This window comes from Cylas formicarius, unplaced genomic scaffold (assembly GCF_029955315.1).
Source record: "Cylas formicarius isolate icCylForm1 unplaced genomic scaffold, icCylForm1.1 PGA_scaffold_4__25_contigs__length_36172078, whole genome shotgun sequence".
NCBI classification, from domain to species: Eukaryota; Metazoa; Arthropoda; class Insecta; order Coleoptera; family Brentidae; genus Cylas; species Cylas formicarius.
The window spans coordinates 8,420,087-8,438,852 of NW_026844334.1; the positions used below are offsets into that span (position 1 = coordinate 8,420,087).

General features: G+C 34.4%; 2 protein-coding genes and 1 long non-coding RNA gene across 6 annotated transcripts in view; 1 reads left to right on the forward strand and 2 right to left on the reverse strand.

Moving 5' to 3' along the window:
• Nucleotides 1-18,766, reverse strand: part of LOC132700326 (diuretic hormone class 2) — an 89,155-nt gene that overhangs the window by 30,922 nt on the left and 39,467 nt on the right. The window contains exons 2-4 of one of the 4 annotated variants that reach the window (XM_060667556.1): nucleotides 18,226-18,345; nucleotides 16,547-16,651; nucleotides 8,040-8,319 (exon numbers count right to left, since the gene is read on the reverse strand). In XM_060667556.1, coding sequence (XP_060523539.1) covers nucleotides 8,118-8,319; nucleotides 16,547-16,651; nucleotides 18,226-18,335 — 417 coding nt within the window. In that variant the 5' untranslated portion in view covers nucleotides 18,336-18,345 and the 3' untranslated portion in view covers nucleotides 8,040-8,117. Of the gene's footprint in view, nucleotides 1-8,039; nucleotides 8,320-16,546; nucleotides 16,652-18,222; nucleotides 18,346-18,766 lie in introns of those variants that run through there. The other 3 variants (XM_060667555.1, XM_060667558.1, XM_060667557.1) reach the window with 3 other exon arrangements.
• Nucleotides 906-4,154, reverse strand: LOC132700331 (uncharacterized). Its single transcript, XR_009618634.1, has 4 exons — nucleotides 4,022-4,154; nucleotides 3,897-3,961; nucleotides 3,512-3,840; nucleotides 906-1,347 (listed from the first exon to the last, which is right to left on the reverse strand). It is a non-coding gene; the product is annotated as an uncharacterized LOC132700331 (long non-coding RNA).
• LOC132700329 (uncharacterized) lies at nucleotides 1,762-5,900 on the forward strand. The gene is made up of 2 exons (XM_060667561.1): nucleotides 1,762-4,618; nucleotides 5,325-5,900. The coding sequence occupies exons 1-2, from the start codon at nucleotides 4,573-4,575 to the stop codon at nucleotides 5,669-5,671; spliced, it is 393 nt and encodes a 130-aa protein (XP_060523544.1). The 5' UTR covers nucleotides 1,762-4,572; the 3' UTR covers nucleotides 5,672-5,900.

The following is an 18,766-nucleotide window of genomic DNA, read 5'->3' on the forward strand; positions in this document are numbered from 1 at the left end:
GCAAAATGCTTATTCAAATTGACTAAATGTAAATATCTCTCTTAATTACACCGATAGTGGGGGGTTGTTGATATATAAGTACATTTGAATTTGATACCGAAGTCAGTCTGTTTGTCGCAATGTGTAACAAAGTGGTCACTATCGATGAAAACACGATTTTCGAAATAAAGAATTCAGGTGTCCGTTTCATCTTCAAGAACAAGCACATAGATTTTCAAGTCCAGGATTTTTGGGATTTTTTGTTCTTTCTGGAGGACGAGGTGGGAGAAATCATGTTCTGGAACGACATAACAGTCTACATCGGGAGCAGTATCGAGGTGACCTATTCGAACGAAGAAGAGAGCTGTGAGTTGATACTGAAACAGGATCATGGCGACGAAATTATCCTCGACCGCGATGAAGTAGAAAATCTCATGGACCAGAAACACCACTTGTACGAAGCATTACGTTGTCTACATATGAGCTAATAAATATTTACTATTGTATCTATAGTTTTTCTTTTATTAAACCGTGATTATTGAGACACTCTGTATAAGTCACTCGACTTGTTTACCGACGACCCGATCACCCGCGTCACCGCGCGACACCGTCGCCGTGCCGCACCGTCACCGCCCTCTACCGGGGGGGCCTACGACGGTCGGAGCGCGCGACATCTAGCAGCGACGGGCGGAACCGGGGCAAAACAGGACGCTACACAAGCTGGCGACATCTAGCAGCGACGGGCGGAACCGGGGCAAAACAGGACGCTACACAAGCTGGGTGGGGGGCGGAGCGCACTCTGGTAGACAGGGGGGACACTAGGACGCCACGCGCGGGGGGCCCCCGCTGCGGGGGGGTTAGGAAATTGAGGTTATGTACGGTTTCTGTTGCTTATATCGGCACTATACATCTACTATCATTCAAATTATTTATATCCAGCTGTAAATGATAGTGATCCAATAAAAGTCTAAAATTTTTCTTTTTAAATTTTTTAACTAGTTGAAATATAAAGTGACAAGATTTACAAACTAAAATTTCCGAATATTTTATCCTGTAATAACTGACCCATAAACAGTAAGCGGATTCTCCGTCAAAATCAATGGTTGGAGTTGCCAAAATGCTATTTCTGTAAGACGATCCAAATCTCTTATTCAACAGAATGAATTCTAAATTTAATAAAGAATTGCCATCAGACTGGAGCGCTAATTGTTTAAGGTACTTCCATCTATATTTCGAATAATATTTAAATATTAGTATCGTTAGTTTCCAAGGCAAAGGTGACTCAAGCAAAAAATCAGCACTACACCTAATATTTTCGCAAATTGTTATAATACAAAGGCTTTCTAATGTAAGTTGTTTGACCATAATCTGTAACAAAAATATATTAAAAAATAATTACGGCACTTTATAATGTCCCCACGGAAGCGTTTCATATGAATTCGGCAAAAGATAACGTTTATCGTCTAAAGGACTCAAGGCAACTTTTGTTTGTTCGATGCTAAATACATTGTGAGTGTATGAACGAATGGTTCGTTGAGTGGCGTACTTTTCCCTAAAATTTGTTAAGCATTCTACGTAGTCATCAAATGAAATTTTATTTTTTACAATATTGTACTGAATACCCTTTGACTTTTTAACTACCGAACCCGTTAAAATTTTGAAAGTATACATTTTCGACCTTAACCCCGCATAATGACTAATGATGGTGCCATTAGTCTCATCCTTCATCAACCCCAAAACCTTTTTGTTGATTTGCGGTATATTATAGGGATTGTCATTAGGATAATCAGACGTGTCAAATTTTTGTTAAATCGGCCTTAATAACGCTTTCATATGCGTCATAACATTTGATATTATAAATGAAACTGTCCGTATCCATGTATTGAATTTTACATTTTTCGGGACCCAAATTTGGAAGCATGTAATTATAATGAAACTCGTACATGGTCGTTTTCGACAAATCCAATATGGACATTCCAATATAAAGTGGCTTATTAAAGCAAAGTTCCGATTTTTTTAATTCTATAAGCAACAAATTGTTATCAAGTATGGTTCTACTGTGAAATCTAGGACTAGAAATTAAATTTTTCGCACCGTAGCGACCATCCCACGCTTTAACAAATTTAACAATACGATGCTTGCGAATGTTTTCCATTGTTTTACCGTAAGCGGCATTATTAAACAATTTGTATAAATTTATACCAAATTTTGTCTTTGCTTGGGTTCTTAATTTATTATTATGATCGATATAACATTTCAACCAACGAGATTGGTTAAATTTTAATATTTTGTGAATTTTCTTTAGTACGAGACCGTTTTTGAGAGCCTGTTTTAAATTGCGATAGTGTATGACGTATTTTTCTTTATTATACAAAGTAGTCATTAGTTTTGGTAACTTTGAATTGGGGGGCACTCGATGTTCGGCACAAAATGGAAAATCTCTATGTGTGTCATGTAATTTCTGCGGGTATTCCAGGTCTACCTCTAGGATATATCCTTGGGAAGATTCATCTGGAATGTTCATGACAGTAAATGAATCAATCTCTTGATGAGACATCCAGTCGAATCCTCCGTAAGGAAGAGGCTCGCACATGGCCTTGCCATAGAGGTTATTGACGTCAAAGTACATGATATAGGAATCATCCCTGGATGAATCGTAGTTGGGCATATATTTATTGTTGGCCTCCGCATATCTACCAACACACACCGAAATTCCACCTCGTATAGCCCGCTCGATAATCATAATTTGGTCAATGTCGCACAACGAAGGATGATCCGTTACCCATTTCAAATTTATTAATGTTAATCTCTAAATAAATAATATTATTTAAAGCCCACCCGGAATCACGTTCCTGAAACTCTGACATTTGATTTAAAATTTTATCTTGCACATTTTCAACAAACCAATCATTCAATTCTGTTCCTAAATCAACTACAGCATTTCCGGTACTCAGATATTTAACATCAACTTCGCCTTGGACATCATTTTTTGCCTTAATAAATTCACCGCAAAATGTGGTATTTACTTTCAGCAATAAAAATTTCTTTAAAATTTGACTAATTTTTTGTTGAAATATTGGACGAGAATCGTTTAAAAATTGAATTAAATCTTTATGAAGTAAATTAATTATGACACCAGTCTGAACTCTTCCCTGGAAACACGACGCTACCGATTCCCATACAACCATTTCATTTGTGTTTGTCTCGCGGCTACTACTTTGTAATCCCAATCCAAAATGCTTATGTTGATAATTAAGAATAATTTTTCTAATAGCTTTCAGATGTTGAATTGTAGTTTGTAATTTTCTTTTTAACCCAATAGATAAATCCTTTTCGTTAGAAACGATTTGGTTGCAAGATTCAATATTTTTACTTAGTCTCCTAAGCCACACATCACTATCTCTAAGAGTGAACTTGTCGGAAATATGCTTTTTTAATTTTTGTAAGGTTAAAATTAAGATTTGCGCTCTATGAATGATCTGCTTTACGCGCATCGTGGTTTATTAAATATATAACAGTAAATAAGACTTACCCTGTATAATATGTTGATTAATTTTGAATTATTTTGAATTTCTTTAAAGAGTTGGGCTTTCCAATATCTTTGGATCCCTCGTAGACCAGTTTGTACTGCCCCGACGCAAAGTGTTCTAGTCTCGGACGGAAAGCTTCTGTCACGCGAGTAGGAAGAAATACTACGGAATTTTCTAATTGCAGCAACACGGAATTGCCAAATTTTGTATTAACAATTTTGGCTCTAGTAATTTTAAACGGAACGCCTATCGGCAATTCATGCAGTTTGACAATCGGCTGCTCAAAATCACCTTCTGCAAGACAGGTTTGATTCAGTTGACTTAAGTCCATCTATAAATTATTATTAATTATTTTATCTCAAAATAAAAAAAATAAAAAAAACTTACGCTTAAGATTGGCTGCTATTCTATTTGCGGTTACGGGTTGAGAGTACTAAGATGATCTTTAGGACCTTTATAAAATAATAACAAATGTTAAAGAATTAAAATAAAACAATAAAAAAGGTACTTACTGCTTTTTTGTACGAACACCAAACCACTAAGTTAGCTTCCACGTTGCACGAATAATACCAAAAACAACTACTGACAAAACAGAGAAAAATGAGATGTATTTATACGGTGCGAGAATACTTTCTAAAAGTTAACAAACGAAGACACCTCCACATGCGTTGCAACAAATTTTTCCCATTACGTTAATCCCACGGAGCAAATATAAAGGGGGCAATTAATTATTATTCTCAACAAGCAAAACAACTCGACATTTAGACTCGGCGCGTTATGAAATTCCACATCCCATACGGAGATTGTAAAAAATGAAAGCAAGTTGGCCTTGATCTTTTGCGGCAACATACGTTCGTCCAACGTCCGAAGCGGTTGCGTTCCCGTGTGAAAGCGTGTTGACCCTGAGACTCCTATCTGCACGGTTGTCTGGCGACAACATCGCGTCTATTCAAATCGGCGTTGGTGCTTGTGGGTTGAAGACCTTTCGACTTTTAATTCAACCATGGAAGGAGTGCATGTGTATAAATACGTTGCATGTGTATTATAGACTATATTCAGTGCAATGAATACAGAAGTGCGATGTCCATTTCCCTACGACCCTACAACTGGTAAGTTTTATATTTTAATTACCTTTATACAGTGCGCGTCTTTTCTTGTGGGTTTCAGTTTGGGTTATCACTTTTTTGGTTAGTTTCTACCTGTTTTTAAAATATGATACTCATCTTTTTTACGTTGCATAATAACCGATTTAAATTGAGTGTTTTTAATATCTTTTAAATGACAGTGAATGGAAAAGGGAATTTTGGCTTTTAAAAAATAAACAATTTTTAAATTTGTTTCAAAAATGTGCGTTTTATGGGGAAAACGCGAAATATGTTTTATTTTTTGTACTAAAAAATTGCAGTTTGCCTTTTTGACAATAATAATCGAATTAAATTGAGCGTTTTTAATATCTTTTAAATGACAGTGAATAGGGAATTTTGGCTTTTAAAAAATAAACAATTTTTAAAATTATTTGATGACCCCCCACTTACTGAAAGTTTTGTTTCAAAAATGTGCGTTTTATGGGGAAAACGCGAAATATATACATTTTTTTGTTTATTTTTTGTACTAAAAAATTGCAGTTTGCCCTTTTGACAATAATACACTTACATTTAAATGACAGTGAATTGAAACGTGAATTTTGGTATGCGCGTATAACTTAAAAAACAATTTTTAAAATAATTTGATAACCCCCCTTTTTGGAAGTTTTGTTTAAAAAAAAAATGTGTGTTTTATAGGAAACGCTACATATCATACTTTGTTTTGTTCTAGAAAAAATCGCGGTTTGTCCGTATGACAAGTCGCATATTATGTTGGCGCATCGCTTAGGGCGTCACATATTCAAATCACACAAAGAGTACCGGGGGTTAGAATTCCCGGTACGACATGAAACGACAAGGGAACATCACCAGCAGCAGGAGCAACCCGGTGGATCAAAAGAAGAGCAGCAGGAGTACCCGGGTGGGTGGTCGACGGAGTGGGACGGCGAGGAGTGCACTTCGTATTTAGATTTCCTCCGGGAACGGGAAGAAGAACAACGCAAGGAACAGGAACAATGGGATGGTCGACTGAATCGACATAAAAAGAAGAAGAAACTCCTCGCCAGACCAATTTTATAAATAAAATAAAATAAAATGTATTAAAATTCAAGTTTATTTAATTATCCTCCCGATCCACCGCGTCACCGCGCCGCACCGTCACCGCCCTCTACCGGGGGGGCCTACGACGGTCGGAGCGCGCGACATCTAGCAGCGACGGGCGGAACCGGGGCAAAACAGGACGCTACACAAGCTGGCGACATCTAGCAGCGACGGGCGGAACCGGGGCAAAACAGGACGCTACACAAGCTGGGTGGGGGGCGGAGCGCACTCTGGTAGACAGGGGGGACACTAGGACGCCACGCGCGGGGGGCCCCCGCTGCGGGGGGGTTAGGAAATTGAGGTTATGTACGGTTTCTGTTGCTTATATCGGCACTATACATCTACTTCAGATTGTTTTTGTTCTCATAAATAAACGATTTCGCAACTATATCGCTGTTTATCCGGGTGCCGATGTCGCGTCTGATCATGGTCCGCTCATAGCTAACGTAAAACTTAACTACTAAAATGACACAATGAGATATACCAAGAGTATACTAAGATTATAAATGATGGATTGAGAAACACCTTTGCCACGGTCCAAAACGATAAGGTAAGTGAGAATGCAAATTATTGAATACATTGTGCATGGTATTAAATCAACAATTGTAGACATAAATAGATATATTGTCCCAAATATCGGAAAGCACAAGAAGCAGGAGTAGATGATTAGCAGCGAGATTTTCGATTTGATGGAAGTCCGGAGGCAATATAAGAGCCGATCGCATCAACCTATAGATACCCAAATTCAAAGAGAGATCCGGGTTAAGATTAGATGAAAAGAAGAGTGAATGGAAGATCGCTGCGATGAATTTGAAGCTTTACAGAACAAAGGGGACTCGTTTGGCTGACATAAGAATGTAAAAGAAATATCACACGTATATCGGAAACAGCATAAATCTAGAATTCGAAATGAGCAAAACGAGTATATATCATAGGAAGAAGAGCTGTCGAGAATATGGAATAATTACGCATTCGATCTTTTCAAAGAAGATATATCACCCCAATCAACTTGTAAACCCCCAACCAAGGGCCTTTCTCGCTCACTTATATTAAAAGATGAGGTCGTCTATGTACCTAAAACTGCAAAAATCTAGATGATAAAAATGTGAATATCTTGGTGGAGTTATTTAATCTTATTTATGACACAAGTACCCTTCAGAATGGTTACAGTCAAAATTTATAATGATCACGAAGACTTCCAAATAAAATAAAATGTCAAGATCACGAATTAATTATTTTAATAAATCATCTTCTGAAACTGTTACTTCGAGTCCAGAATATTCAAAAAGTTGGAAGATTTGAGCGGGAAAACGCTGTCCGGGTTTAAAAGCTGCCTTGGTCAAAGAGAGGCAGTATACCGCATGAACACCTCAGTAGAAAATTGCCTAAGGATGTACACCTACTATTTATCGATTATGAAGACGCATTCGACAATGTCAGACATGATGTAATCCACAAACTTCTCCGCAATTATGATAAAGACATTCGGATAATCCAAAATCTGTATTGGAATCAAACAGTTCAAATCAGACTGCAGGGGGAGGCTGTTACAGTTTTGTTTGAAATGCTCAAGGATGCATCTTGTCACCCATTTTGTTTAACTTATATGTGGACAGCATATTCACCGATGCTTTGGGTGAAATTGACTGTGGAATGGCACTCCATTTAAAAACCTGCGCTATGCCAATGACACTGTCATAATTGCTTATAATGCTGACGGACTTGTAAAAAGTTTAGGATTGAAAACTAAACATATGATCATGAGTAGACAAACAGCATCCATAGAGCAGGTTAAATCATTTAAGTATATTGGAATTGCTTCTTCTGCAATCAGTATCTTTCGTTTAAGATCCGTTATAGAATGGTGCAGTGTTATGTATGGTCGATATTACTTTATGGCATGGAGACTTGCACCCTAAAAACGTCATCCATCAATAGAACGAAGTCGCTAAGAAGAATGCTCCGAATTTAATGTGTGGATCGTGTTCGCAATGAGGAGATTCGTAGAGACAGAGAGAGAGAGAGCTTTTTGAAATACTTAAAAAACGTAAAATTAAATTAATAATAATTATTATTATTAATTAAAAGATAATAATAATGTGCATTTTGTAATGCATCCAAATGAAACTTCTTCAGAGTTGTACGGTAGGGTAAATTCCTACGTCAAAATTTTGACGTAGATTTATTTAAATTCAAAAAAAAACTTTGAGACCTGTGAGGCTGAGTCTGGAAACTACGAAACGACATTTTTATAGGAATACGTTGTTACCTAGTTCCAGGAATCCGGGACCCAGCAGTGCTGATTGACCTGCAACTTTACGAATGAAGAACTCAAAAATTAGGACAATTATTTATTTATAAACGAAAACAAAAGTTAATTTTTAATAGGCGTGGCGCGTGTTCCAACATAAAAAAGGGACGCGTTTTATCCCAGACGATTCATCATATGTAATGCGTGCTCTTGCGATCCCGAATGTCCTCTTTCAAGTCCCAAATCGGGCATCCTTTTCGCCGTACCGCTATCGTCGTCGAGAATGTTTAAGAAGTACTTGCTGAATTCGCGTTCTCTTGGCAGCAGGGATCGTTTGTGCTCGGGGGGCACGTAATTTTCTTCCTGAATTAGTAAGCTGAAAATTGTGTTGGTCAAACGGGTTCTCCAAATGTTTAATATTGAGAGAGGGAGAGACGTACCGTTAGCTGATCTTTTTATAGACGAACTTGCCTAACGTTACGATTTCTGTTGCGAAAACTCAAATTTACAGTACGTACGTCAGTATCTTGTCGCTTTTTTTTCCAACAAAAAAAATCATCAGATGAAGCAGCGAAATAGTAGAAAAAGAAATCTGATCGCAAAGAAATAGAAAGAAGAAGAAAGAGAAAAGAAGAATAGAAGAAAGAATGAACTGGGTCACACAAGAAGATGTTTAATTTTGATTAGCTGTGTATTTTTCAACTACTGGTGCAAAATGTTAACCTTGGTCTATACATTATATATTATGACATGACAATCATTTGATAAAGACACGGTGTTGTCGAAACAATTGTCATGTCATAATATATAATTTCGTGAAAATCTGAACTTTTAGTTCTTATTTATTTTGATAAATGGATTTTCATCAAGTAAAAGCCACCTGAGTTCAATTCGAGCAAAACGGACTTTATAAAATGGGACAGATATTCAAGCTAAAAGCTGGCTAATAACATAAGACGCACCTTTTCGATAAAAACACTAATTGCAAGAAAGATAGCGATTGTTTTATTTTTTGCTAAATGCCTCTTAATGTCAAAATCAAACACAAATTTTATGGTTACAAAGCAAACACTACATTTATAACAACTTGTAAACACTATCGAGAACCAAAACTAAATTCAAATTTTTTTTTCCTAATTTCATGCACCCGCATGGCATATGTCATTTGTTTTACAAGTTATAGGGTTGGAGCAGTTTGTATTTTTGTTTGTTATTTTTTATAGTTCTAATTTTAAAACAAAAGCTATATTGCATAAAATGGCCATATTTTCCTAGCAACGCAGTAGATAAAAAAATGCCAAAGACGTCCCAAGGTGTTGACCTAGTGACTCACTATTATTTCACTGCTTTATAAATTATATCATGTACTTATACCGAATATTTAAATAAATCCGACACCACCGACGTCTAGACCAAAGATGACGCAGCAAACTTCTGGGGTGTGTTTCGCTTCATGTAATGTAAGCAAAATCATCTTCAGAAACCTAAATTCAAAATTTTGAGATTCCACCAAATTTTAGAAATAGAATAGAATAGCCTAAGAATTGACAAAGAAATAAAATATTTCCCAAAATAAAATGAAATTGGAATTGAGAATACAAGTAATAATACAATAATACAAAAATGTTTGAAAAAACTTATTGAAGACTGAGAGACACCATCAAACCTAAGGCGAATTGGATAAAAAGCGAAATATTTTGATACTTTGCTAGTCTCCAAATTGTTGGAAAGCTCAAGTAACGTATACTTAGAATATGAACTAAACAACTTTAGTCAACTTTGGCCTGTATACGGAACTGGAGTATTAAAATGGTATACAAAAAGAAACAGGCAAATGCGGTGTTTCAAAAACCCGTCCAGTTCGTCAACAATGGTACGCCTACCAAGAAAGCGACGCAAAGTTATTTTGATTCGCATTTATTGTTCACTCTCAATATTAAACAGAAATGATGGTCAACCGAATGAGAAAAATAGGCGAGTTTGTGTATTTGCATCGATACGAACCAATAAAACTAAAGTTTTTATGCATTAAAAAGTTGAAAACATAGATTTAATTGTTGCCTGAAACCCGTATGGCTTTGGCTCGTATACATTTCCTCGTTCGGAGAACATCGGTTAAATGTCGTTATTACCAGGTTTACCGTCTCGGAACACACAGGACGCACAATTAACGTTACACGGGTACACACGTAGCGACAATATTACACATAAACGATGCCACAAACGGATCACTGGACGAAACACGAAACACTATTAACACGTACGTCGTAATTTGCGTCAAGCTTCTGCGCAAGATCTAAACTTTTTACCGGATACAGACGCAAATCACGTCATGTCCAAAACCAAATTACAGTATTAAAAAAAATTGATCTCTTCGACTGACCGTATTAAAAATCTAAATACATTTTGAATCGCATATTTTTTTCCAAAAAAAAAACCTTTACTTTAAATAAATATACCGGTGTATACGAAGTATACGAAGTGTGTACGAAGTATTGTATTAGTGAAACGGACGGTCTTAGAAATTTGAAAAGAAAAATTATTAATTTAATCGATAGAAGAAAACGATTAATGACCAAGTTAGTGAACTAATTTATTTATTATATATTATTAAACGATATCAAAAAAATATTAATTTAAGTGTGTGTTGTGGAAAGGTAAGCAGTCGAAATCGCCTTACTGATACCATGATTGATAGCTTAGGAAAAACCCCTTTTAAGGACTCCTAGTTAATTAAATCGTATTAAGCCTATTTGGAAATACCGATATTAATTCCCGACTATATTCGAACACAATCAGTTTTCTTTCAAATTTTTCTCAGCTTTAAAACAGTATTCACTCAAACCATGGTTAATATAAAAACCATTTATTTATGGCACTCAAAATGTGAGTAGTTCGACTAAGTTTTTTAAAAATCTGCAAAAAAAAATCGATATGATTTAACTATTTAAGGGCGGGTCCCATAGGCGTGTATACGTAACTTGCTTGCCAGCCCTGTCACGTCAATAAGCCTTTTTCAAAATTGTGAAGATATAAACTATATTACACAACTTACCACAGATTTGAAATATGTAATATTAATATCATCATTAAATTATATCATTTTAATTACAATTATTATTATAAAGTTTTTGATATTATTTGTATGTGTATTATTTGTTTTTGTAAAAGGATCAATAATACTATAATTGTTATAACATGAAACTGATAAATAATAAACCAAATTGTGATTTTTTTAGAGAATTTATTATTTGAAATGGTCAATTTGAATGGTTAATTAAAAACCATTTCAAATTTTTAAAAAAATCTAAATTTTTGACGATTTTTTTTCGTCCAACGTATTTACCAATCGTACATACAGGGTTGGCTGAACGTCGCGCCACTTATTTCAGGAATTATTAGACTTAAATTTATAATTTTTAATATACGGTGGTTTATAAATAGACCGCATCCGATACTGACATAGTTGACGTTTCCACATTTATGTGTTTTGGCCTAAGCTACCAAACCTTATTATCGTATACCATTTTTGTATTGCCCTTTAGAGTCTAAGTATTTTTTTATATAACATAACTTATAGACTGTAGGACATTTCAGCAACTCGAAAATAATTTCCAGCATTTTCTATTAGCCGATTTACTTACAATTTTTGTTTAGGTTTCTGGGACCGTTTGTTTCCTTAATACAAACGTCGTTGCCCTTACTGAGACACCCGGTACAATAAAATTTAGTTTTAGTTAGTTTAAAATATACAAAATTTTAATTAGGTCAGCGCAGTCCAAGATCAAAATTAATTTTAACATTGACCTTTTTAGTATTTTAAAAATGTTGTCGATCGGTAAAACTGCTGCTATAATAAAGTGATATTTTTTTTAAAATTACGTTCGTAGCGCCTTATGGCCAAACGGATACCTAATTAGGGTTATATGGCTTCCAAAATGTCAGTGGTATAATTTGAACCAAACTATAAAGTTCCAGTAGATTTTTCAAAAATTTGTGAGTGTAAATTTTAATTCAAATTTGGCGTGTATACGGAAGTAACTTGCCGGACTTCTCAAGTCAAAAAGCGTTTTTCAAAATTGTAAAAACTACATTACACAAGAAAAAAATGAGTACAAACTTCGAATATATAATATTAAATCATTAAATTATATTTCTTTAGTTACAATTATTATTAAGTTTATTATTATTTGTATGTAATCTTGCTTGGTAAACGTGTAAGACGCTATAACAACAATGATTATTATAACATCAAACTGATGAATAATAAACCAAAATATGATTTTTGTCAAAAATTGTCAAAAAAAAATCTAATTTTTGGGGATTTTTTACCTCCAGCGTATTTACAATCGTACATATTTGTGCAGGTTTAATAGGTGAATAAAATATATTTATTATGGTTAACACCTATTTATCTGCTACCCTCTAACCCCTTTTCCTTTCCACTTGAGTCTTAAACAGTATCTGAGAAATTCTCGGATAGCTGACTTTGATAAAATCCTTTTACTACAATTTGTCATGCGAATATTTATTTATTTTTAATATTAATTTAAATTATAATTTTAATAATTTATCTTATTAATATAATGTTGTTTATTAGCAAAAAAAAATAAACAGAGAGCAACAGGACCAGATAAAATCCCAACTGAGATTCTAAAAATATTGGGAGACTAAGCAATTGCATTATTAGTTAAGTTGTTTAATTTAATATAAGATAAAACAGATATACCATCTGTCTGGTTGAAGTCGACGTTTATCCCAATTACTAAATCAGCAAAGTCTGTCATGAGTCATGTCTTAAATTTTTTTCTAAAAATAATACATCAAAGAATCTACCTCAAAATTTAGGAACACATTGAAGATACTCAGTTCGTATTTTGTAAAGACCTAGGTACAAGGGAGGTTCTGTTCAGCACTCAAGTTCTAACTTCAAAATGCCGAGATATGAACTGCGATTTATTTATGAGGGAGAAAGCGTTTGGCAGAGTGCAACACGAAAAATGGTTCGAATACTAAAAACAACAACAATTGATGACAAAGGACTTGGAATCATCTACTGGCATCAAAAGGCAAATGTGAAAATAAGAAATGATATGACTGAAATCATCTCAATTAAAAGAGGGGTAAGACAGGGTTGCATTCTGTCATCAGGAATAAAAATAAATGGGGTAATAATAAACAACTTAAGATATGCAGATAATATTAAAGGACTTCAAAAACTAGATCAATTAGTAGTTTCATGCATCTGTTGCGGCGTTAAACTTAACAGCAAAAAGTCCAAACTTATGGCTGTAGCTAAAGAACCGAATATACATGCAGAACTGTGGATCGACCAAAGTAAACTTGAAAGGGTCAACAATTATTAAGCGAGGAAATAACTGGAAATAATCCAGAACTGAACAAGCAAGAACAAGGTTCATATGTATGAGGAAAGTGGTGTGTGGACATGCGCATGTTGAGTTTAAGTTGGATGGATCGGGTCACAAGTCAGAACGGAGAAACATACAACATCAATACAAGATTGAGGAAAGACAAGGCCCAGGAAGAAGAAGAACATCTTGGCTGAAAAACAGTGGTTCGGACAATCAACTAATACGCAGTTTAGGACAGCGGTAAATAAAGTATTGATAGCTAACATTCGGTAAAAAACCGATATGGCACTTCAAGAGAGAGAATGTTATTTATGCAATAAACCTTCCAGTATTATTATTATTAATAACAAATAAAAACAAAAAAAAACCTTTGGGTCTTTGGGCTAAGGCGCGTTTTTCAGCTATTATACGATGAAGCCGCGACGTCGCCGAAACCAAACGAGGTGATTTTAAAAATCTTCCCCTCGACAGGCAGGTATATAAATTGAATTATGCGATTTCCAATATTTCCCATCGCGGATCCCATGTCTGCCTCATCCTTCACTTTTATCACTCAGATATAATAAAAATCCGCCGACGCCCAAAAAAGGATGCTTATTACGAGGTAACAAATTGATTTTTCCGTTCTGGCAAATATTGATACTGGACGGGATGGATATATTTTACCTCGGTTACATATTCGCCGTTTCGGAATTTTAAATAAGTACGTTGCCCGTAACAACGCGTTAATTATGTTTTTTCTTTCTTGCGTTAAATATTGATATAAATGAACCGGTATAATTTGTACGACAAAGGGGTGACTTTCGCTGGCAAACCGCCGTGAATAAAGTAAAATCACAGGAAACTTATTTAATCGGTAATCAGAACATTTATTTATTTTCAAAAATTAAAAAAAAATGACATGGACATTCGACCAGTTGCTTGGCAAAAATTAAGTAAACAGTAATGTGTAAAGACAAATAATTTGACAAGTTAACAATAACTTTAACCCATTTTTGTTCGCTGTAAAAATCAGCTGACATTTTTGAGAAAAAGGTTTCGCTTCTAAAACTTGCGTTCATATTATTATGTTTAATAATATACAGGGTTATCCACGGTGAGTGTCCTATTAGACGTTTATGGAGAATGACTTACGGCCAAAAACCTGAAATGTTGATTAGTTGATTTTAAATGCAACACCCCGTATATTATTGCATTTTTAGATTCTACGAAACATCCTGGAACTTTTTTAAGTAACATGTACCATAACTATCTTGAACGGAGATAAAAAATACTTTCTAAAATATTTGATAACCAATAACCCGATATAAAATAATAATTTTTTTTGGCAACTAGTACAGTAATAAATTGCTTTATCATAATATAGTATGAGAATTAACTTATCGCGTACAGGGCTAATTGGCAAGATATATAAATCCATATTTCGTCTTCATTTTATATGGAACGTCCCATATTTCATATTGGCACGCAAATGAGCAATTAATTTGCCATCTAAATGTACCAAACTATAAGCAAAACAACAAAATATTGCAATTACAGCGAATGAAAGTAATCGCTTTTCATCTGGGTAGCAGGCTCTGGCCGGGCATGGTGACGTTTTCTGTAAAAAAATAACTGACATGTCTAGATATATTTGGATTTCTCATTTTATCGCATTTTCATAGTTAAAAGTAACATTTATTATTCATTTGAGCACGCTAATATCGGAACATTAAGCTTATTTATATCAAAGATAAATTTGTTTATAAAAAACGTCACCATATTTTGGTTTTTCGCTTATAACTCGAAAACCAGTGAAAATAGATATTCCATAGTATTGTACTTTTAGATGGCAAATTATTTGTTTATTTACGTGCCAATATAAAATATGCGGTGTTTCATTTAAAATTCCCACGTAACATGGATTTTTGTATCTTGCCAATCGGGCCTTATCTTATGAACTTGATAAGTTTATTCTCATACTATATTGTGATAAACCAATTTAATAGGGAACCGCAACCAAATGTTCAAGCTGTACGGGTTGCGAAAAAAAATATTATTTTATATGACGTTGATGGTCGCCAAATTTCTTAGAAAGTATTTATTATCTCCGAAGATGTTTAAGATAGGTATGGTACATGTTGCATAAAAAAATTCCAGAATGTTTCGCAGAATCAAAAATTTAATAATATGCGTCTTTTAAAACACGAAAGTTGATATATATCTGGCAACACCGCAGGGCCAAAAATATTTTACATAGGTGGCTTATGTTCGCTTATATAAGTAACTAACATTTCAGGTTTTTTGCTGTGAGCCATTTTCCATAAACGTCTAAGAGGGCACTCACTGTGAATAAACCTGTATAAAAATTGATAGAAATAAAATGAAAAACCAGAGACCCGGAGTTACTAGAATACATTGTATATTATTGGAAAGGTTTCATGTACACTCTAAATTTTAAAAACTTTCTTCTACCCAAATTCATAACCTCTACGTTGTTCCGTAGGTGTGTATACAGGGTGAACCAAGGAACTGTTATACGGAAAATTACACCAACGTGATGTGGAATAGTAACACTCCACATAAACTTATATATTGGATGATCTGACTACGTGTGAATTCACAAGAAGTTTTCTTTTATAAGTAAAGGTTTTAGGTTTTATATTTTTATTTTATAGAAATATTTCACATAGTTTTTGACAAAAAAATTCTACCCATGCATAATATATTGCTAACAAAAAGGTTGGTTGCTGCATTTTTTTAATTGAACTTGATTTCCAAGGCATGTTTTGCTAAAACAACTGCGACTAACATGTCTTCCAATACCTACGGGTATGAACCAGTCACTCTGTATACTGTGAACAAAGGACCGGAAAGTGGATTCTACCCGTATTTTAAAAATTAATGAATTGAATTAATTCGAATTTATGCACAGTCCTAATGAGTATCTTAAAGACTTTTAGCTTTTTGTTTTTGATTTTCACAACAAATTCAAAATTCGAAAAGTAATTCAAATGTCGTGATCGAAACTTGCGAAAAGACACAGTTTACGATAGGATAAAAAACCTGCAACCTGTAGTAGTACTAAATGCGTCATCATATTACGTACATAAAATTCTGAATGAATAATTCTGAATGTGTGCGCTTTCACCGAACCCGAACACACAAATTAAGCGTAGACAGACCGTGACAAACAACCGGATGTTACAGTTGGTTCAGGATGTTTAAAACCTGGACACTTAAAATACTCACTTCTCCAAATCATCATCCGCATACAGTGCTTGCCTGAGTCGGGCGAGAGTCTGCAGCAGATATTCAGGATTTTGTCCTTCGAGGGAAGAGTAATATCCAGGATAACTAAAAAGTAAACCGTGAAATAAGGATATCTATATAGTGTTAAATAAGGAATAAGTAACCGATTGTAGCAGCATCTGCTAATTCCTTAATACTTTTTCCAACACAACAAACTCTTAAAATTTATAAATTTATTCCTCGTAAATCGCAACTAATGCAAAAAAGACTACGATTTTATCCCGATATATCGTACGACTATTCCCGATTTATAATCCCGCACCTGAATATACAGTTCCCACACCTGAAATGTTTTATCCAATCAAAAAACAATTTCGTAGTCGTTCGGATAATTTAAAGTTTACGTTCGGCTCGTTCTCTTGCAATCACAACTTTTAAATTATTTTAATTTTTTATCATTTTTAATTTGGTTCGAAGAATGGGGACGTTGATTATCAAACTTTCGAAATAATGCATTTAATAACGGAGATGGAGTGTTGAACTAATTTCAAAAGTCTTAATTCGTCAGTTTTCTGAAGGGCAATTAGCGATTATTAGTCGTCAGTAATTAGAAAAACTAATGAAGCTATTTCAAATGTTTTTTCGACCGCTGGGGAGAAGTTATTTAAGCGAAATGACATTGGGGCTTATACCAAATTTTCTCACTTAGTCTCGACATGTTACGCTTGGAAGAAATAATTTCAATGAAATGATAATTATTTTTCTGTAGGAAGTGTTGTAATTTTTAACCGTGACTTTTAGGGATAAACTTTTAACACGAAATCCGTTGCATCGAGGGCGGAAAACATCCTTATCACAGAATGAAGCGGTCCATGATTAACAATTCCCTAACGAACCAACGCATTCCTGAATTAGCAAGATCTCTAAATGTCTTACCTAGATCCTAATTACTAGATACTAACTGTTTCGGATTAAACTCAAAGAGCGTGCAGTGGATCTTCCATTTTAAATAATTAAGAGCTTTCGAAAAGTTCAGAAGTTAACACCTAATTTGTGCTAGTTACGAACGTTGCGGAAAATTTAGGTGCGCTTCTCAGAGAAAAAATTTCTTTCAAATTTAAATTTATGCGAAATAATGTATTTGGCCTCAGCGTTATTTAATAATTGTCACCTGAAAGTTTATAATTAGGAATGAGAATTGAAAACCGGTCATACAACGCCGCCAACCCTTTGGTTTGACGACATGAAAGGGATATAATCAGTTCCAGTCAATATGAAGTACATAAATGCTTTTTTGCGCTCTTTGTAAAGTCTATTTTTTGTGGGGCCAATGTTTTTGAGGTTAGAGCAGTGCTGAGGCGTGGTACTTTTGTTTTTACTTCGTATGGTGCAGTGAAATAAGTAAAGAATATTCAAACGCACATACCTAGGGTATTTTTTTACAGTTTCCCACCGAATGGAAAGTTTTGTATTGATTTAGTTGTTTTATTTTAGTTTAGGACTTACTTATAACTGCCTGGGAGTAGAGTTATTAGGTAATATGTATGATGATGATATTAAACTTGGTTTTAGTTGAAATTAAAATAAAAAATTGCAATTTTTCCTATATATATTGGTGTTAATTTATCGTTCAAGCATAACACCAACGGAAGTCCTTATCTTTAGATAGTTACTACTACCTGGAGACGTGAGGCGCTGCGTTAACTGAAGACAATTCGGAAAGTACCAACGTGGCTGCTATCAGAAGCAAAACCGTCCCACCGGTGCTGTTGCTCCTGCAAACCTTCATTTTCCTGAAACTACAAAAGGATGAGTTAGTAAGTTATAAACTAATAACGAACTTTCTGTGAAAAGATATTTATTGTAACCAAATTGAAAAAAAATCTGTTGATTTCGGTATGACAGTGTGCAAAATAAATTTATAAAATACAAAAATTGCACAACAGTTTTCAAAAAAATTGAGCAAAATGTTATTAAAGTAAGTCGATTAGAATAAAAAGTTCTGAATTAATCTTGAACTAATATTAAAACAGGGTCGAAAAATATTAATAATTTCCTTATTAGTATTTCAATAATTTTATATACTGTCGCAAGTTATTTAAAATCAAATCAATTTTGCAAATTTTATATTTATTGCAACGCTATTTAATAACACTTAATTCTTTTTTATTTTTGAAGTTGTCAAAACTAGGTATAAATGCCAAAAAAAAATCGCGGATA